The following is a 21747-nucleotide window of genomic DNA, read 5'->3' as shown; positions in this document are numbered from 1 at the left end:
CATGGGTTCCAGAATGTACCATCAGGGGAGCTTCCTGATTGGCCGAAAAAGTTATATAGGGGACCGCACACCTTGGTGCGTGGTCCCCAGGCTCTGACTCTCAGGACGGATTGATCACCCGTCTTGGGGCCTGGTCAGACCCCTAGGTCTATAGCAGAAGCTGCTCCAGTCGCTCCGAGCATTATAGTTTACTGCATCGCCAAATCCGGAACGCATGGTACTTTGTCCCAACCAGACATCGTACTCGTATACTGCAGTCTCCACCCGCCACCCACCACCTGTCCCTTGTTGCTGTATATAGTTCATCGCCTCCAAGTTATATCACCCTTCAAGTTGTGTCGACAGTTCTGTAAGTAAATATCAAATTTTATTTCAAACCTCATTGTCTGTGGTGCTTATCTCATCCCCCTCTCGCACTTGGCATCCCCGAGCGTGTCTGGGTTGGTGTCACCACCCAGTGCCCCACTTGACACGCAACTGCGGCCGTTTCCCAAGGACCATCCAGGAATCGTGGCCCACACTACCTTACAACTGCTTATCAATTTCAAGTACTGTATTTTGGTTCAATAACAACTAACTTCAAGTCTACTTTTCCACAGTCACCAAGGTTAGATGTCTAAGAGGTGCTCTGACATTCACATATAATTTAATAACACCAACTACTCAACTGGGGGTGCAAACAGACAGCACTCTTGTGTCACCATGAACATTTTAATGTCACAACAAGTTGCCAGCCAACAGACACCTCTGCCCCTTCGTTCCACTCCAATTGCCCACGAACTAGGCCAAAGACCAAACCTAAGTCACAAGACCAAACCTTTTCACTGTTTGTTAACGTCTTATTGGGGAGGATGTGTGCTAGCTTATTACGTGGCCCGTGGTCAGGGCATGGCAGCCAGAGCCATTGTCCCATCGGGTCAGGTGCATGAAGCCTGGGAGCAACACGAAGTACATTTTAATCCAATTGGATTGGATTGATATTGGTTTTCTAAATGAAGACTGATGATACTCTTGTTCTACGTACCACTTCCACAACAGATAACCTCCATATTTGTCTTTTCCAGATACATTGGCAAGTACATACGTCTCAGGCACATCAAATACTTTTTTTTGATAACATCCTGAGTCTATACCCATACCATCAAGAATGGAATCTGAACCATTATGTACTTTACCACATGAAGCCAAATAGGTTGTCAGATTACATTAAACTGCTACTCATTTTTGACATTCACTGATGAACATTCTCTGCTTTAGTTTTCTTTCATTTATCTATTTTTAGGCAAGGGTTTTTTTGTTTGGTTTGGTTTTTTAAAGAACTGGACTGCAGAAAAGCTGTTAACCCCCTGCTGCAGAAGAGATTAAGGTACCTGAAAACCATTAGCAGTTTCTTTTAGGCAACTCTACCTTCTTCCTATCGTCCCCTAAAGAAGCTTCATGGGAAAGGACTTCTGCATTTACTTCATGTGTGTACCTATTTGTTACTAAAGCAGCTGCAATGTTGCTGGTTCTCGTTCAACCAGGACAGAAAAAGGAAGCGTTTCTCTTGTGCTTCATAAATCTATGTTCACTTTTATACCTACGCTTGAAGAGTATCCTTTAAATTTTATTTTCAATGACCAGCCACGTCACGATACATACTGACATGGTTAAGGAAGATCATCACAATCATCTGAACTGTAGGCGTTAATGGGGAAGTACTGACATGTTTTCAAGGGCACATCTTCTTTACCAGAACAGGGCCATGACAGAGCATGGATGTTCAAGTTTGAAGGCTTCCTTCTGATTTCAGCAGAGACAGAAAAATCCAATAAAAAACAGTATATATTGCCTTGTGCCCCAGCACAGGAATGTCATCTACTGAAGTTATTCCCCTGACCACAAGGACACCACATTCCAGTCCTCCTTCGAACAGGCTCAATTTTGGTTTTCAGCATTCAAGAACATAAGCATTGTCATTTACTAGGTCAGATCAGAGGTCCATCTAGCCAGGTATCCCATGTCATACAGTGGAAGTAAGAGCAGATGTTGAAAGGGAGAGTAAACTGAGCATGGCCAGGGTCCTGCCCTCCAAACCCTGTTCTTCTCACTTGCAGCCTCCAGCCTTTAGGCTCTAGGGAACTTCTGATTCAGAGGCTGTGCCCTGAACTCCTGTGACATCTGGCATAACTTGATTTCAGAGTACTGCAGTTCTTAACAAGAGTTTCAGTCACCTCTGGATACCAACTCACCAGGACTTCAGCAGTCAAACCCTGTGACCCAGCCTTTTAGTCACTTTGACTACAGAGTTCAAGAGCTAAAGCAAGTCAAGTCTTTTAGTTTCTTACATCCGTCACAGGCTATTCCTGACAAGGGTCAAAATTACCTTCTGCCCTGTCACAGAAACCCAATCAAAGGTGCCTGTGGGACACCATGCACAAAGCAGATCTTTGCCTGCATGTGCAAAACCACTGGTTAAACCCACTTCAACAGGGTCTCTCACCACCGTTTGAGAGAGTTGCAGCACTGGTCACACAAGCTCACCCACCAAGCCCATCCGGGACTCATTCTGCTCTTCCACACCGCAAAGTCAAAGGGAACCAGGCAGGTCTGTCCTTCAACCCCACCAGTGCTGAGGGGGGGCTGAGCAGGCCCCTGCCAGCACAGGAGGGAACCAGCCCTCATCCCCCTGAGCATCTGGGGGGCATCCAGCTCCACAGCCCCTTCCTTTACACACCTCACCCACCACCCCAGCCTCTCTCTAGCCGTGAGTCTGCATTTTCCCAACCTTGGGAAGGGGAAGCAGGTGGCTGGGGAAGAAAGGAGGCGGCAGCGGCCTCCATTTTGATCCCAACCGCCTGTCAACAACCCCCTCCCCCTAAGCCGAGCCCGGCCCGACCCAGCTCAGCAACGAGCTCCCGGCCCCCCGGGGAGGCAGCGACACACATAGGCCCGCGCCAGGCTCAGCCTCCAACGCCACCCCCGGCCCAAGAAACCCGCACACACCCCGGGGCTGCAGCTGCACACCCACAAAGGCTGACGCTGACAGACACACACACACACACCCGGCTCCCTGCACCTGCCACCCCCAACCCAGCGCCCTTCGGGGCCATCCCGGGCAAGCCGCCCCCCGCCTCGCAAAGGAGCTGTGCGCACCCCCAGCCCCACACTCACCGGCTCGGAAAAACGCCGCGATGTCTGCGGAGTCCTTGGCTGCCTCCTCGGCCGCTTCCCCGGCGCTGCTGCAGCTACTGGTGGTGGAGGCGGTGGTGGCCGAGCTGCTCATGGCTGCTGCGCGTGGCGGCGGCTCCTCCGGGCGAGATCCCACAGCCCGGCCCCGCCACCCCGCTACTGCCGGGCGAGGAAGGCGTGTCCCGCCAGCGCCTTGTTTCTCGCGGGCGCCCCCGGGCCTGGGATGCAACGCTACGGTGGCGGGGCGCGGGCGGCGGCTCCCTCTCCTGGGCGGGATCAGTGCATGCGAGCGGCCCCGGCGTGGAGACAATCGCAGGCGGAGTGAGAGGAAGCGGGGGGGGGCGAATGCATGGAGGGGAATTGCAATCAGTGCAGCAGGAAGCGGGAGGGAGGAGACTGGGGGGGTGGGCTGCAGCCTGGCGGAGCTGCAGCTGCATTAGCAGTGAGCCTCCATCTTGCTTTCCAGTGGGGGAGACGGGAGGAAGAGCCGCCTCCTCCCCGCGCAATGGTGCCGGGGCCGGAGCTCGGGAACCTCTGGCTGTGTTCGGGAAAAGGCGACAGGGCGCTGAGGCGGGCGGCCCCGGCAGGCTCGGATCAGAGCTACCCGGCCCCGGGGGAGAGAAGCTGTAGCGGGGCCGGCTCGGGAAGGAAGAGGGGAGGGACTAGCCCTGCTCCCCACCCCCTTCACAGAATCTCAGAAAATGACCGCTGGGAGAGACGTGGGGAAGTCACCTCCTTCTGTCCTCTGCTCAAAGCAGGACCCTCCCCAGCTAGGTCATTCCATCCAAAGCTTTGTCTAGCTGGGTCTTAAAAACGTCCAAGAAGGAAGATCGCGCCACCTTTCTAGGTAGGCTGTTCCAATGGTTCCCCACCCTCCTAGTGAGAAAGTTCTTGCTCATATCTAACTTCAGCTTCCGTGGCTGCAGCTTGAGCCCCTTGTTGCTTATTGTGCCATCTGCCCCCACTGAGAACAATCTACCTCCATCCTCTTTGTAATCACGCTGCAGGTAGTTGAAAACCGCTATTAAATCCCCTTCTCCAAACTAAATAAGCCCGGTTCCCGCAGCCTCTCCTCAGAAGTCATATGCCCGAGCCCCTTCATCATTTTCATTGTCTTGGAATCTGAAGGATGAGAGCTGTAGGGGAAACGCCAAGGTCTGGTGTAATCTCCAGGGCATGGCAGATATTTGGCCCATAACTCACAAGCTGAAGCAGTCCCGCTTGCAAAGAACCGGATGACACAGTTGCCAAAGCCTCCAGTGGGGAGGCTTCTAAGCAGTCCCTTCACATGCTTCCTGCTTGTTGTGTCAGCAGAGGCAAAGCCTCTGCAGGGATCAGACAAATGGGTTGGGTGCAAAAGGTAGGCCAGGTGCAAGGACAAACTGGTAACCCACTGGGGGTGGGGAAGTGATCTCACCCTACACAGCTGTTCTGGGTAACTGGCCATGCATCCAGCCTTACTGCATGATCAGGGGAGCCAGGAAGGGGTAGCTTAGCCTTCTTTCATTAAGGGCTAAGTGATATTCTGGTACTATAGGAACACAGAAGAATGATGGGGAAAAAATGATGGATCTCACATGGTGGAGGGGTCTGGCATAGACTTCTTCAGGGGCAGGCCCTCTGAGGTGGGCAATGGATGGGTATACAGGTATGGAGATGGGTACGTGGGTGTGCAGATATGGGGTGTGAACTGTGTAATGGGTTTTTAATGATTTAACTTTGATCTGCCAAGTGAACTACAGGGGCTGCTTGGTGGAGTGTTGAAGGTAAAGTTATTTATTTATTGGTCTAATAAAAGATATCAAATTCACCCAAGAAACCTTGTCTGCCTATATATATATATATATATATATATATATATATTTAGTTAGTTGTTAGTTTATTTTTATTTTTTTTAAAGGGCTAAGGAAAACCCACCATGCACAGGCAAGCTGTTGGTTTCCAAAGCGGCACGTAAAAGCAAGTGGATGGAGAAAGGAAGGGGTGTTATAGGCATCAACAAGCAACTCAGTACACACAACAAGAGTGTGTGGAGTTAACAAGTTTGTTACTCCATGCTAAGTTTGCCTTCTCTGACTGGGCCAGAGCAAAAGCTAGACCAGGGCAGATTAGAGAGCTGCTTGCCTTTTAGGCCAGAAAACAGATGAGAGACTGAGGTTCAGCAAGAGACCTCTCCCTCCCTGATGTACAACGAGTAGACGCATATATATGCAGTGAAAATTAGCTTCAAAACACTGGAAAGGCTAATGCTGCCTTCTAGTAGATGGAAGCAAGCAAAGTCTCAGCATTCTCCAATTATTAAAATATTATTCTATTATTCTCTTAATCTTATTAAAACCTTACTCTGGTCTGGTCCGGACCTGCAGAGAGCAAATCAGGAAAGCGAAGGCTGTGATGGAACTCCAGCTAGCTACAAATATCAAGGAAAATCAAAAGTCCTTTTTTAGATATGTGAGGAGCCGGAGGAAAAGCAAGGGCAACATTGGACCCCTGCTAAACCAGATGGGGCAACTGACGCCCAGGAAAAAGTGAACTTGCTAAATGGGTACTTTGCATCAGTTTTTCACCTGTCCTATGGGACAGCCCTGCCCACTATGGGTCCAGGAGGCCCAAGTGAGGGAGATTCCTTGCCCTCCATCGAAGCTGACCTTGTGAAGGAACACCTTGACAGGCTGGATATCTTCAAGTCAGCTGGCCCTGATGGGTTACACCCAAGGGTACTCAGGGAGCTGGCGAGCATCATAGCTCCGCCCCTGGCACAGATCTTTGAGAGCTCCTGGTGCTCTGGTGAATTGCCCAATGATTGGAAGAGGGCCAATGTCATGCCTATCTTCTATAAAGGGAGGAAAGTAGATCCGGCAAACTACAGGCCCATCAGCCTAACCTCTATCCTGGGGAAGGCCTTGGAAAAAATTATCAAAGAGGCCATCCTTAACACTAGCTGAAGGCAATATCCTGAGGGATACCCAGCATGGGTTTGTTGTGGGTAGGTCTTGCTTGACCAATCTTATTTCCTTTTATGACCAGGTGACATCACCTGGACAAGGGGGAAGAGATAGATGTCGTATAACTTGACTTTAAAAAAGCCTTCGATCTGGTATCCCATGATCAACTCTTAGCTAAACTGGCTAACTGCGGCTTTGATCTCACCACGATCCACTGGCTGGGGAATTGGCTCCGCGGTAGGACCCAGAGGGTGGTGGTCAACAGGAGCCAATCGTCTTGGTGCACTGTGACCAGTGGGGTCCCTCAAGGCTCTGCCCTAGGACCTATACTATTTAACATAGTTTCATAGTAGCTAGGGTCAGGAGGGACCTGAACAGATCATCTAGCCTGACCCCCTGCCACAGGCAGGAACGAATGCTGGGTTCACAAGACCCCAGACAGGTGATCATCCAACCTCCTCTTGAATTTGCCCAAGGTAGAGCTGAGGACCACTTCCCTGGGAAGCTGGTTCCAAATTTTGGGCACCCTAAATGTAAAATATTGCTTTCTGATCTCTAACCTAAACCTATTCTCCATCAGCTTATTACCATTGTTCCTTGTCACCCCAGGTGGTGCTGAGGAGAAAAGGGCTCTGCCTATTTGCTGTTGATCTCCCCTGATGAGCTTCTAGGCAGCCACCGGTTCCCCCCTCAGCCTCCTCTTGCTGAGGCTGAACAGGTTCAGGTCCTTCAGTCTCTCCTCGTAGGGCCTGTCCTGCTGCCCTCTCACCAAGCGGGTGGCCCTCCTCTGAACCCTCTCCAGGCTGGCCACGTCGCTTTTGAAGTGTGGCGCCCAGTACTGGACTCAGTACTCCAACTGCAGCCTGACCAAAGTCACACAGAGGGGGTGTATCACTTCTCTGGACCAGCTTGAGATGCACCTTTGGATGCATGACAAGATATGGCTGGCCTTGCTGGCTGCGGTCTGGCATTGGCGGCTCATGTTCATCTTGGAGTCAATAATGACTCCATGATCCCTTTCCACCTCTGTGCTTTCAAGAAGGGAACTCCCCACCCTGTATGTATGCTGTGGATTCTGTCCGCTTTTGGCTACGTTGAACCCCATCCTATTCTCAACTGCCCACTTTTGTAGTCTGTCTAAATCTAGTTGCAGCCTCTCTCTCCCTTCAAATGTGTCCACCTCACCCCACATCTTCGTGTCATCAGCAAATTTGGACAGCATGCATTCCACCTCCTCGTTCAAGTCACTGATGAAGATGTTAAACAGTGCGAGCCTGAGGAACCCCACTGCTCACATCTCGTCCGGTTGAGTACAACCTGTCCACCACTACTCTCTGGGTGCGCCCCATCAGCCAATTTTTTACCCATCCAACTGTGCAGGCATCAATGCCACAGTCCCTTAATTTATTGATGAGGATAGGGTGAGACACAGTGTGAAAGGCCTTCTTAAAGTCTAGAAAGACTATGTCCATGGTGACACCATCATCCAAGGATTTAGTTACTTGGTCATAAAAGGCAATCAGGTTGGTCAGGCAGGACCTGCCTTTGATGAACCCATGCTGATTGCCCCTGAGCATGATCTCCCCTGCAGGCCCCCCACAGATGTGCTCCTTGATGATTCTCTCCAAGATCTTCCCGAGCACCGAGGTGAGGCTTACAGGCCTATACTTGGGTCCTCCTTTCACCCCTCCTTGAAAATTGGGACCCCATTAGCCAGTTTCCAATCCTCTGGCACCTGGCCAGATGACCACGAATGCTCATACAGCTGGGCCAAGGGCTCCGTGATGACCCCTGCCAGCTCCCTCAACACCCTTGGGTGGAGGGCATCTGGACCTGCAGATTTTAAAATGTCTAACCCTTCCAGAAGATCCCTAACTACATCTGCGCTGATTGAAGGCTTGATAGAGCTATCCCCAAGATTGTCCCTACCAGTGGTAGGTGGGATATCCTGGTCCCTGTTCAAGAAAACAGAGGCAAAGAAACTGTTAAAAATATCAGCTTTCTTGTCTGGCGTGGCCACAAGATTACCGTTTGTGTCTTGCAGGGGCCCTACATTGCCTGGTGCCCTCTTCTTGCTCCCAATGTACTTGAAAAAGGACTCTTTTGTTGTCCTTAATCCTGGATGCTAGCCTGAGTTCCATCTCTACCTTGGCCTTCCTAATAGCCCTCCTACACTCCCAGGCCGAGAAGGAGTACTCCTCCTTGGTGATAACTCCTCCCTTCCACTGGTTGTATGACCCGCTTTTAGTCCTCAGGCATTCCTGAATGCCCTTGCTGAGCCAAGGGGGTTTCTGAGCACTCTTACCCAGCTTGCTTCTCTCAGGGACTGTTATCCTTTGGGCCTGGGTGATCGCCCCCTTAAGGTACGACCATCCCTCATGGACTCCCATCTCCTCTACCTTCTGGGCCCTTAGTGCCTCCCCCACTAGTCTCCTAAGCTCATTGAAGTTGGCCCTTCTGAAGTCAAGGTCTTTAGCTTTGGTGTGAGCCCTGGACGCCCTGCGTTGGATAATGAAATCCAGCAGGTGATGATCGCTGTTGCCTAGGTGGTCAAGGACCTGCAGTCCCCTCACCCGGTCATCCCCTGTGGCCAGGACCAGGTCCAGCAAGGCATTACCCATAGTGGGGCTGTGCACTTCCTGGATAAGGTGAAGGTTCTGTAATACAACCAGGAACCTACACAAGCGGTCAGACCTGGCTGTCTGCTCTTCCCAGCAAATGTCTGGGTAGTTTAGGTCACCCATGACAATAACATCCCTTGACCTAACCGCCTCCATAAGCTGACTGGAGAAGTCCTGGTCTAGCTCTTCTCCCTGGTTGGGTGGTCTGTAGTAGACACCCACCGTAAAGGTCCCTTTCACCATGCCCCCCTTGTAGTTTGACCCTTGTAGTTTGGAATAGAAGTTTTGGAATAGTGTCTCTGTCCGACCCTCCTCTAACCCGCAGCTAATCCTTGATGATGTGAGGTGCTCTTTGACATAGAGCGCAACCCCCCCCACCTTTCCTCTCTGTCCTGTCTCTTCTATATAGGGTGTATCCCCAAATGCCCACTGCCCAGTCATAGGTAGGGTCCCACCAGGTTTCTGTGAGCCCTACTAAGTCTGGGTTCTTACTTGCAAGCAGCAGGCACAGTTCTTCCTGCTTACCCGCCATACTACGAGCATTAGTGTAGAGGCACCTGAGGCCTCCTGAGGGTGCACGTGCCTCCTTCCCACTCCCAGGACAGTTGTGGCTCCTTGCTCCCTGGACGTTGATGCTTACCTGGGCTTCCCTTCCTCTTGTCAACATCTTCATCAGTGATGTGGACATTGGTGTCAGAAGCGGACTGGCCAAGTTTGCCGACGACACCAAACTGGGGTTAAGTATCCACACCTGAGGATAGGAGGGTGATCCAGGAGGATCTTGACAGGCTCATGAAATGGGCGGACGAGAACCTGATGGTGTTCAACACCAAAAAATGCAAGGTTCTCTACCTTGGGAGGAAAAACCTGCAGCATGATTATAGGCTTGGTAGTGCTACACTGGTTAGCACTACAGATGAAAGGGACTGAGGGGGTCATGGTTGACCACAAGATGAACATGAGCCTTCAGTGTGATGCTGCGGCTAGTAAAGCGAGCAAAATGCTGGCTTGCATCCATAGATGCTTTTCAAGCAAATCCCAAGACGTCATTCTCCCCTTGTACTAGGCCTTGGTGAGGCCGCAGCTGGAGTACTGAGTCCAGTTTTGGGCTCCAAAATTCAAAAAGGATGTGGGGAAGCTTGAGAGGGTGCAGAGGAGAGCCACGTGCATGATCAGAAGTCAGGAAAACAGACCTTATGATGAGAGGCTGAGCGCCATGGCGCTCTTCAGCCTGGAAAAGCGCACACTAAGGGGTGATCTGGTGGCCACCTGTAAGTTTATTAGGGGTGCTCATCAGGATCTGGGGGAACATCTGTTCACCAGAGCGCCCCAAAGGATGACAAGATCGAATGGTCACAAACTCTGCCGTGACCGATTTAGGCTGGACATAAGAAAAAACTTCTTCACTGTGCAAGCCCCCAAGTTTTGGAATAGACTGCCGCCGGGGGTGGTTCAAGCACCCACTTTGAATGCCTTCAAGACACATTTGGATGCTTATCTTGCTGGGATCCTATGATCCCTGCTGACTTCCTGCCCTTGGGGCAGGGGGCTGGACTCAATGATCCTCCAGGGTCCCTTCCAGTCCAAATGTCTATGAAATGTCTATGAAATCTTATGTTCTGCTACTGAGAAATTTTTAACCGTGTCAGCCAAATGAGTGAAGCCATGCAATTTATTAGTCTCATGACTATACAGGTGTAATCACAATACATTAGTTCCATTAAATAAAGCAGCACTTCCTTGAAGTTCTTTCTAAATGAGCATCCATCTGTACTGTCACTCAAAAGGAAAAACTGGAGAAAGTAACAGACAGAAAACTCCTCTAACTGAAAAGCTGAGATGATTTTACAGAAATTATTATTTGCACCTCAGTTTAGAGATCTGAAAAGAGCTAAATCAATGCTTGCCCAGCTAGGGAAAGTTTATGGCTGTTTAAAAAAAATCCCTAGTTGAGAAAGAATGCATGCTTAGAGATTTTTACCATAGAAAAAGTATACACCACAAGAGAAGGACCAGTCCCATAACAGGTCATTTGCTAAGGCAAGCCTAGGGATACAGAACACCCAGGTTCATGTCTCCTCTCCCCATCCTGGATCTCAAGATCCCTCCCTATTGACCATACTGATGCTTCCATCATCTTTCTAAAACGATGCAACTCTTCCCCATTATGGCATCACATTGCATAATATTCAAGATAGGCTTAATACACAATATTTGCACATACATTTAACTCACATCCTATAAATATAAATCTACAAGATCCCTCTCATACCCAAGAGCCTCTTAACAGCCACCTAAGGACATCACAGCCTCTTTAGTTCATATCTGTCTTCTCATCCTCAAGTCCTTTCTCACTTCCATACCTCTCTTCACTGCGTTGCTGTTTTTGACTTATAAAAGGGTTGGTTAACTAATGGACTATGTTTTAGGTGGCTTCCTGTCAGTCCAAGACAGCTCATGTAAACATTCTGTGCTGTAACTTCCCCTAACAAGAGGGGGAAAATAAAAGCTGGAATTTGGCCAAAAAAAAAAGGATTTGGGGGAAAATCAAGGCAAGTCAAGTAAATGCAAACTAAAACTTCATTGTCTTTTTACTGTGGCCATGTGTTTTGTTGGTAGTCATAGAGAGGTGCCTAAGGATACTTGTGCTCCACAAATTTAGGTTGTTATCCACTCCAACTGTGACAGGCCCTTCTTAGTTCAAGTGTAGATTAAATGATACAACCAAGCAGTTCAAATTCCATCCAGCCAGTGACTGTGCCATCTTTGCATCATTTATTTGAAGATACACCCATGGCATTCAGTGCCTATTTAGTTAACATTAAAAATCAAATAAGATCCTGGTTTGGCCTTATAATTTCAATCCCTAATTTTAAGATATGTCATTTGTTTTGATATGATAGAGGATACATATTTTCAATCAATTTCATATCCACAGTAGGACTTGCTGTATTCACTCATAAATAAACAGCATACTGTAACTTCCCCTAACAAGAGGGGGAAAATAAAAGCTGGAATTTGGCAAAAAAAAAAAAAAAAAGTATAGTCTTAACTTGCCTTCTTAACTTGCCTTAATCCCTTTAAGAAACATGAAGAGTTCCCCAAAAGCAATAAGCTAGTTGCATTTTCCCCTTGAGTTCTAGCAACACACTTGTGCAAGTTTTGGAGTACTGCAGTTATATCAGTAGAAGTATACCAGTTTACATAATCTATTTAAGTGGTCTTTGTAGTTAAGTTGTAAGGTTTTTTTGGTACAATAAAAAATTTATTATTTCAGTTACCATCTTAGGAAGAAGTCAAATAAAAGATAATATTGAAGAGTTTTCATGTTTCTGGGGGGGCATAAACTACTGTGAAGTTAAAACCACCTGTTGCTTTTTTAACAGGGCTTTTTGCCCAAGTTTAATTAAGCTATTTTTCTACCAAATCCCATTCTTGGCATTTTTGCTCAAAAAGTTCCAATTCTTTTGAAGAAATTACCCCATTTAATGGTTTACATAAAGTGGGAAATTAAACAAATGTTGCACTTCACACCTAAAGATGAATATTTAGTTTCTTTGATTAAGGACCTTCGCATAAGTGAAAAATAACTTGTTACATACCCATTCCTGTTATGAGCACCTGCCTCATTATATTTCCTACTTACCACCTAGCTCTCCTCCTACTTTTCTTTCAGGGAAACCAGAGTTACAGGCACTATGCAGAAAAGATTCACCCTGCCACTTACAATTTGCCAAAAACCATAAATGTGAATTCTAGGGCTATGCCAAGGACACTAAATGACAAGCATCCTGACTCTGCCATGGTGACTCTGCCATGGTTCCAGTTATACATTGGTGTGATATAAAATCAACTTTCTAGAATGAAGTCTAAGAGAAACTTTGCCATCTGACCTATTGGACCGTCACCTGGCTTTCATTCTCATTGCTGATTTTAATATTTCCCTACTTCATCCAGAAGCTGCTGGATTTTTAACTCATGCAACAATAGATGCTATTGTGGAATTTTGATTTTGTGTGTTTTTAATTCATTACAAATTAACTTTTCTCAGCTACTACATCAATACCTCAGTACTTACTACTATGCATACTACCTATCTTAAATGTTCAGGTCACATTTAATGACTATGATCTCTTTAGCAGTATTCGTGTTTTCATGTTTGTAAGTACAATAAGCATGGGTAACATACTACCTTAAGGCTAGTGAGTGTTATGCAGAACTAAAGTATACTAATTGGACAATGTCTTCTGGGTTGAATGAAATGCAGAAGCAGTGGTGCAGCCTAATTGTTTTGAGCTTCTGCAACTTACAGGAGTAATAGTAAGTCTTGTTTTTTAAGATGAGTTTTCAACTTTCTCTCTTTATCCCAGCATTGCCTTGTCCATTTTACACCTCAGATCGAAAGCTTGACTTTCCCAGGTTGCAGCTGCAGTATCCTTATACAAACCCAGTTATCTGCTGCTTATTTTTTTGTTACGATAAAAACTGTAGAATTTGTTTTAAGTCAGGTTTCACTTCTGTTGTTTTTAATTTATTATTTTGCTTCATCTCTTAAAACATTATGCCAACAAATGCTTCTTTCTTTCCTTTTCTTTTCTTTCCCCTTTTCTTTTTTCAACATAATTGCATGCTTCCAAAACATTTACCAATTTTTCAAATATGGGTCTCAAACACTTCTTAAAAGAGTGCACTGATAACTATTGTCAATTCTAATATTATAAAAGCCTACGTCTGTCTGTCTGTCTGTAATGCTTTATTCACACTCTGATTGGCTGACAGAAACAGCCAATCAGAGTGCTCCAAGCATGGGGGAGAGCTGCCATGATTCTGAAGCCGCACTGAGGGCCGGACAGAGGGTGGGGGAGTTGGCTCCACCAGCACTGGCCTCAGCTCCCCCACCCTGCTCTCTGCAAGAAGCAGAAGAGCTGCAGTATGGGCCATTAGGTGGTGGCACTCCATTCCAGCCCCTGCACTCCATTGGCTAGTCTTACAATATTGTCAGACCCACAAATCCCTTGTTCAAGAAAAAAAAACAAAGGCCATTCTGGTACTTGTACCATATCACATCAGTGTAGGTGAAACCCTTCTGCCAGGCACCAGTCAACAGCCACCAGGGCTAGGTTCAATTTTGGGGTCTACATATAATATCTTGGCTCAAGCCCCCAGCTAGACCACCTGGGAAATTACTAGGGTGTCCTACATAAACAAAACTCCTTCTTGACAAGCACTATAAACACAGAGAACAGATTTATTACAGAAAACAAAGGCAAAGAAAATAAAGAAAAACACTAAATAAAATTTAAAACTCTACGGACTACAAGGCATAGTTCATAGATCACACCCTCCTGGGGAGGCTTTGTCCATGCCCAGGCAGCCTGGGACTTGGGGCTCACCTAAAAGGGCAGTTCCAGGGGCTTGCACCCTTATTATCTACCCTTTAGCAATAAGCTGGAGGGAGAAGCTTCACTGGAGAACCATTTGAGCTGCTCCTTGGGTTCACTGGGCTGCAGGAAGCTGCTAGAGAGTGTGGGTCCTTCTGTGTTGCAAGGGGCCCCTCGTTGCTCCCTGAAACACTGTAGGGCGATCTCCACTTCCATGGTGGCCTTGAGGGGTTAACTGTGGCTCCAGACAGCATGCAGCACTGCTAAATTCCTAGTCACAATCCCAGCTTTGCTGGGCAGAAACTTCAAGAAGAAAACTTTAAAGGAAAGGTCAGGCCTCTCTCTATGGGCCTGAATTGGGCAGCAAAAGCCGGCCAAGCCTATACTACACTGAGGCCTGACATATAGCTGGGGTTCAGCCATGCAGCTAAGCTGAAACACCATGGCTGTAGAAACAGCAGAAAAAAAAATAGGCCCAGTCTTATGCCTGCAGCCTGGACACTCGGTCTCAGCTGTACCCCATGCTGAGTTGTATGATTACAAAATGGGGGGTCAGGCCCCTATACCCTGTAACTGCCAAGATCCATTTCTAGGCAATTTGCTTCAGTGATTAACACCCCCATGCCATTAATGCACTTAAGGAAAAAAAAGAAAAACAAGGAGAAAATAGGAGTCTTAAGCTCTAAAAACAGACTTTCTCTACCTGAGGCTTTCTCATCAAATAGTGTTTGCTTGCCTCTCCAGCAAAGATGGAGGGGAGACCCCCCCCCCATGGAGAGCAGGTTTTCTGGCTTCCATTGTAGCTGTGCAGCTCTCAGCATGTAGGTGAATAATAGCCCCAAGAAAAAGAGAGAGAGAACCTTAATAAATGGTTCTTATATACCTGGTGTGACATCACCAAAGTCTTGTCCAATCCTGGAGGGCCACATTTTAGTCTTTCTTCCCACCAGTCTTCCCCAAGAATCCCCTGCTTCCTCTGTCCAATGAAGACAGGGTTTTACATATGCTGCCCAGATATACGCCCTAGTTTGCTTCCCTTGGCCACAATGACAAGGGCCATTTTGCCCATATCAAAACACACTTACAGAAAACACAATATACAACCCAGTGTGTGTGTGGGGGGGGGGGGGGGCAGGGGGAGGTGTTATAGATATTAGAACTTCTATGAATTGCAAGTACTGTGCTTCATAAACCGTCTGTTTCCATCTCTTAGCTGCTATTTCCAGTTGAAGATATCAGCAACTTGTCCTAGCAGGAGTCAAAAAGGAGACTTATTCTCCTTAATTTAAATAGTTAGCACCTCTCCTTAATTTAAATAGTTAGTGCATGGTGCTAATAATGCCAAGGTCACAGGTTTGTTCCCCAGTTGGACTAGATGACCTGTTTAAGTCCCTTCCAGCCATACTTCTCTATGATTCTATGATCACCTTAGCTAATCAAATCTTCTGCGTACCAATTGTCCAAAGCTTAACCAGGCTTGTTGGCCCAGTCTTTAGACCCCTTTTCCTTTTCCAAGGATGAGGGATTCTGCCAACTCACTTGAGACATTTGCATGTAATGTTTTGCCCAAGTGAAGCAAGCAGTATAGTTGCTTCTGAAAATTGTCCCCACACACCTCCATCACATGTAAACCCTCAGCTGCGTACTGCATTACAGAAAAACTCAACAGAAACTCTGATGTGCCATAACCATTTATTTCTTCACGAACAAAAAGAGCATTCAAGCTAGCTCAGTGACATCGCTGCCATTATGAGGACCCTATGAAAGGTTCTCTGCATATTGAGTCCATGCTGGAATAGCAACTGGAGGCTGGGAAGAAATGGCAAGCATCTCTCCTATCCAGATCCCACTGACTCCCAGAGAAGACACTGCAGTAGGCTATTACCTTTCCTCTCCACTATGGGGCTGTCATCCATGTGCAAGGGACTGAAGAGAACAGTGGACCTAAAACTGGTTATCGAGTCAGAAGGATACCCTGGGTCACCTGCCTGCTTTGTAGAAAGGACCTTCCATAAGGGCTGAAATTCCACCCCTGACATCAAGTAGTAAGGCCACCTATAGTATTGTTCTGAAGATTATTCCAAAGCATATTGTACTACCTGTAATATTTAATACTTAGATCTAGAAGAAGTTATGCCTCATGAAAAAAGGATTATTAGCAGCATTATCTCAGTTTCTGTCAAACCAATAGCTGTTTATCATACTTTAATTTTCCCCAAGGATTTTTTTAGTCCATCCTCCTTCCACATACTCACTCGCAGCAAGTTCCTTTTGTTATTGTTATGGGTGTAGTCCAAACTTTTCCCTAAACTTTCCCAGTTTGTTATCCTTGTGACCTATGTACAGATTGCAGTCAATATGCCCCTTGCTATTAATTTAAACACAGCCATCTAAATCTGACTTCTTAAGCAAGAAATACTTGTAATCTTTAAGAGATTTGCTAACACAGTCAAGAACCTCACCCATCAAAAAATTACTTGAGAAATGGAAGATTCCTACAGGCACAGTTCCTTCTGTAAGTATACTAAAGTTCCTTACCAGTTATGACCATAACTCAATTCTCATGAGAGATTCATGGAATCATAGATGCTAGGTTTGGAAGGGACCTCAACAGAGCATCAAGTCCGACCCCCTGCTTGGCAGGAAATAGTGCTGGGGTCAGATGACCCCAGCCAGATACCTATCCAGCGTTCGCTTAAAGACGCCCAAGGTAGGGGAAAGCACCACCTCCCTTAGAAGCCCACTCCAAATTTTGGCCATGCATACTGTGAAGAAATTTTTCCTGATATCTAGCCTAAATCTGCTTTCTGTCAGTTTGTGACCATTGTTCCTTGTTACCCTAAGAGGCACCCTGGTGAACAGAGCATCTCCAATCCCTTGCTGCATTCCCCTAATGAATTTGTAGGCAGCCACAAGATCACCCCTCAGCCTTCTCTTGCAGAGACTGAAGAAGTCCAGGTACCTCAGTCTCTCCTCATAGGGCTTTTTTTGTAAGCCCCTGACCATACAAGTGGCCCTTCTGTGGACCTGCTCAAGTCTGTCAACACCCTTCTTGAAGTATGGTGCCCAAAACTGGATGCAGTACTCCAACTGCAGTCTGACCAATGCCGCATAGAGGAGAAGTATCACCTCTGTGGTTTTATTTGTCATGCATCTGCTGATGCATGATAAAGTACGGTTAGCTTTGCTGATGATTTCGTCACACTGATGACTCATGTTCATCTTGGAGTCCGCTATGACTCCGAGATCCCTTTCCGCCTCTGCGCTGCTGAGAGGGTCACTTCCTTGCAAGTAGGTGTGCTGGATATTTTTGTGCCCTAGGTGCAGCACTCTGCATTTGTCCTTGTTGTACTGCATCCTGTTGTATACTGCCCACTTTTCTAACCTGTCCAGGTCTGCCTGCAATTGTTCCCTACCCTCCGGAGCGTGCACCTCACCCCACAATTTAGAATCATCTGCAAACTTGGACAGAGTACACTTCACAACCACATCCTAGTCACTGATGAAGTTATTGAAGAGAACAGGTACAAGGGCCAAACCTTGCAGGACCCCACTACCCACATCCCACCAGGTCGATACTGACCCGTCTACTACCACTCTCTGGGTGCGACCACTAAACCAATTTGCCACCCACCGGACCATGTAAACATCTATGTCACAGCCTCTTAATTTATTTATGAGAATGGGATGAGATACCGTATCAAAGACTTTTCTGAAATCCAAGAAAATGACATCCACCTCTACTCCTCCGTCTAAGCGTTTTGTGACCCTGTCCTAAAATGAAACCAGATTGGTCAGGCATGCTATGAATCCATGCTGGTTGCCCTGCTGCATTATTTTTCCCACTGCCACAAATATGATCCTTCATAATCTTTTCAAAGATCTTTCCAAGAATGGAGGTGAGACTGACTGGCTTATAATTACTTGGATCCTCTTCTTAAAAATAGGGACCACATTGGCTCTGTTCGAGTCCTCCGGAACCTGACCCAAGCACTCAAACAGCCATGCCAGCAGTTCGGCTATAACACTGACCAATTCCTTCAGTACTCTCGGATGCAGCTCATCCGGGCCTGCTGACTTGAACACATCCAGTCCATCCAAGTGACTCTGCACCAAGTCAGCATTGACAGTTGGTGGGCTGGTGTCCCTCTGATGCCCATCTAAGAACCCATTAGAAGACTTATCTTGAGCCCTGTTCAAGAACACTGAGGCAAAAAACTCATTGAAGAGCTCAACCTTGTCCCCCCTGTCTGTCACTAATTGTTGCTGCTTGCTCAGTAAGGGTCCTATTCTGCCCTGCGCCTTCCTTTTACTCCCTACATACCTAAAAAAAAGACTTTTTGTTGTCTTTATTTTGTGTTGCCAGCCTCAGTTCTGTAGTTGCTTCGGCCTTTCTGTTACCAGATTTGCCCATTACTTTGGGGTGTGCTCATTTATTAGGGATACGTTTCTAGGGTCTTGGTAATTTTATCAATGTGCTGCTTCTGTTACTTGTGTTTCTATATGAAGCTGTATCTCTCCCTTCTGCAAGTCCTCACCCCGCAATGGAGCTATCTTGCAGGACTCAGTTTCAGTGGGGCTGGGTTCCTCCAGTCACCAAATCAGTCATACACACAAACACACACAGATTAACGTGACACGCCTGACCCGGCCGGGTTGATCAGCATGGACAGGCTGACACCCTCATATGCCAAGAATCAGTTCCTCAGAGCAACAATAAACTGCAGTCAGACACAAGCACACAGGTGAACAGAATCCCTCTGAATCTGGCTGGGTGTCCAGCTGACACCCTCATGGGCCAGCATTCAGTTCATAAGGGCACGTCTGAGTCAAACTGGGTCAATCAGCCTGTACAAGCTGATCCCCTTATGTGTTTCAAACTCGGCATGGCCCAATCTTTAGCCTCTTGATGAGCAGACCCCACAGTATTTTTGGGCTTCACAGGGATCTTTAGCTTAGGTAAAAGAAGCGTTGCTGCAGAGCATGTGAGGTAGGAGAAGCAGAGAAGGAAAAATATACAGTTCAGTTATTCAGTTAGACGTGGGAGCGGCAAGAGACGCGTGGGTGAAAGCCTGCTGCACCCCCGCTCCCCCGAAGCCCCCCAGAAACCCTCCAGCAGCTGCGGAGCCCCCCGCCGACCCCCAGCACAGCCGGAGGTAAGCGGGGCCCATGGAGAGAGGGGGCTAACCCCTTAGTGTATGTGTGCGAGGAGGCGGCTGAGTGGATCTGGGCCGGGTCAAGCCCCGCCCAGGCCCCTACTTGGCCCAGCCCCCCAGGGAGCCACACAACCAGAGCCGTGTGAACAGGCTGCGCAAACAGGTGCGCTTCTCTGCTGGCGCGTGAGTTAGTGCAGAGTTGGCGCGGGAGGGCGCACGGGAGGGCCCAGGACCCTGCCTGCGCACCCCCCAGGGTAGACAGTCCCAGCCGTAGCCAGCCTACCAGAGGCATGCCACAGATGGGCATGCGCCGCACCCCGAGGGTCCCCTCGGGCTCCGCGGCCCCCCCCTCTGGCACCTCAGAGACTGCCACCCAGACGGAGCCCCTGGTTCCGGGCTCCACGCAGACGGAGCCCCTGGCTCTCGGCTGTGGGGGCTGCCTGTCCCTTTTTCAGACTCTGGGGCCTGGGAGCATGGTGACCTCCCATTGTGGGGTCTGCTCCCTTTTGGGGTCTCTGGCGCGCCAGCTGGAGGAGCTCCAGGCCACAGTCCAGAGACTGCGTGCCATCAGGGACTGCGAGCAGGAGATAGACTCCTACTGCCAGGCCCTTCTCCCCCAGGAGGCGGAGGGTAGACCACAGTCTCCCTCCAGGCCAAAGGAGGATTCCGGGACCTCCCGCTCTGTCCAGCCAGGGGTATGGACCAAGCTGGTCAAGGGCCTTAAGGCCCACCGCATCAAGGCCCCTGCCCAGCCGGAGCTGAGCAACAGGCACGCACCTCTTGCCGCTCCAGCGGAGCCTGCTGAGTTGCCAGCTCCCACAGGCAACATGGGCCCAACTGCAGCTACTGCCCCTGCTCTCCCCAAGACAAAACGTAAGGTGTTTGTTGTGAGAGACTCCCTCCTGAGGGGGACTGAGGGTGCAATCTGCCACCCCGACCCCTTAGCCCGGGAAGTCTGCTGCTTCCTGGGGGCCCGCATCCAGGACATTGTGGAGAGGATCCCAAAGCTCCTCAAACCCACAGACCACTATCCCATGGTTCTAATTCATGTGGGCACCAATGACACGGCTCGGAGTGCTCCCAGCCGGGTCATGAGGCGCTACAGGGATTTGGGAGCGGGGGTAAAGGTTCTGGGGGCACAGGTGGTGTTCTCATCGATCCTCCCAGTCTCAGGCTACGGGCCAAGGAGGGAGAGGAGGATCCACGTGGTCAACCAAAGACTGCGGCGCTGTCATCGGGAAGGCTTTGGCTTTCATGACCACAGCCCGCTCTTTGCCGAGAGAGGCAGCGAGCTGCTGGGAAGAGATGGCCTCCACCTCTCTCCCCTAGGGAAGAGGCTCTTCTCAGCCAGACTGGCTGACCTGCTCCACCGGGCTTTAAACTAAGCCCGCTGGGGGACTGGGGGACTACTGCCACTGCTGGCCCGCTGAGCAATCCTTGCGAAGCCAGCAGGTCAAGGCACTTAAGGGAGCCCACCCCTGCCCCAGCCCTGGTAAAATCTGTGGGCAAGGAAGGAGCCCCCCAGGGGGCACTTGCCTGCCTGTACACAAATGCCAGGAGCTTGGGGAATAAGCAGGAGGAGCTCATCCTCCTGCTCAGTGCAAACAATTACGATGTCATAGGGATAACGGAGACCTGGTGGGACTCCACCCATGACTGGACCACGGGTATAGATGGTTATACCCTGTACAGGAGGGATCGTGTAGAGAAAAGGGGCGGGGGTGTAGCTGTCTATGTTAAGGAAAGCTACACGTCCCTGCAAGCCGATATTGGTGACCAGGGTGGACGACTGGAGAGCTTCTGGGTTAAAATCCGTGGGGAACATGGCACAGGGGACACAATGGTGGGAGTCTACTACAGACCTCCCACCCAAAGTTCTGAGCTTGACTAGGAGTTTGCCCGGGAACTGGCTGAGGCGGCATGCTCCAGGAACATGGTTGTCATGGGTGACTTCAATTACCCGGACATCTCGTGGGAGGATCGCTCAGCAAAATCTGAGCGGCCGCAAAGCTTCCTCTGGTGCATGGATGACCTCTACCTGACTCAAGAAGTCTATGGACCAACGAGAGGGAAAGCACTGCTCGACCTGGTACTGGCTACTGGGGATGACCTAGTCGGCGACCTAGTGATCGATGGGAAGCTGGGTGACAGCGATCATGAGCTGATCACCTTCACCATCCTCCGTAAAGCTGGCAAGTCAGTCAGCAACACGGAAGTCCTTGACTTCAGGAAAGCCGACTTTGACAAGCTCAGGAGGCTTGTCAGTGAGGCCCTAAGGGATCATGACCACAGGGAGAGGGGAGTTCAAGAAGACTGGTTGCTCCTCAAGGGAGCAATCCTCGTTGCACAAACTAAGTCTATTCCATCTCGGAGGAAAGGCAGCAAGAGGGCACAGCAGCCCCCCTGGCTCTCCAGGGACCAAGCAGACCTCCTGAGGCTAAAAAGAAAGGCCTATGGAGGATGGGAGTCACCT

General features: G+C 48.8%; 1 protein-coding gene across 5 annotated transcripts in view; it reads right to left on the bottom strand.

Annotated features, from left to right (window-relative positions):
• Positions 1–21747, bottom strand: part of TRIO (trio Rho guanine nucleotide exchange factor) — a 533872-nt gene that overhangs the window by 462753 nt on the left and 49372 nt on the right. For 3 of the 5 annotated variants that reach the window (XM_006266316.4, XM_014593806.3, XM_019483908.2), the window contains exon 1: positions 3154–3348. The exons of 1 other annotated variant lie outside the window; for it this stretch is intronic. In XM_006266316.4, the coding sequence (XP_006266378.1) occupies positions 3154–3265 (112 nt within the window). In that variant the 5' untranslated portion in view covers positions 3266–3348. Of the gene's footprint in view, positions 1–3153; positions 3349–21747 lie in introns of those variants that run through there. One more of the 5 variants, XM_059728608.1, reaches the window with a different exon arrangement.

Source organism: Alligator mississippiensis, chromosome 5, assembly GCF_030867095.1.
Source record: "Alligator mississippiensis isolate rAllMis1 chromosome 5, rAllMis1, whole genome shotgun sequence".
Taxonomy (NCBI): domain Eukaryota; kingdom Metazoa; phylum Chordata; order Crocodylia; family Alligatoridae; genus Alligator; species Alligator mississippiensis.
Note: the sequence above shows the minus strand (reverse complement) of the source record. Positions and strands in the feature narration are given on the sequence as shown.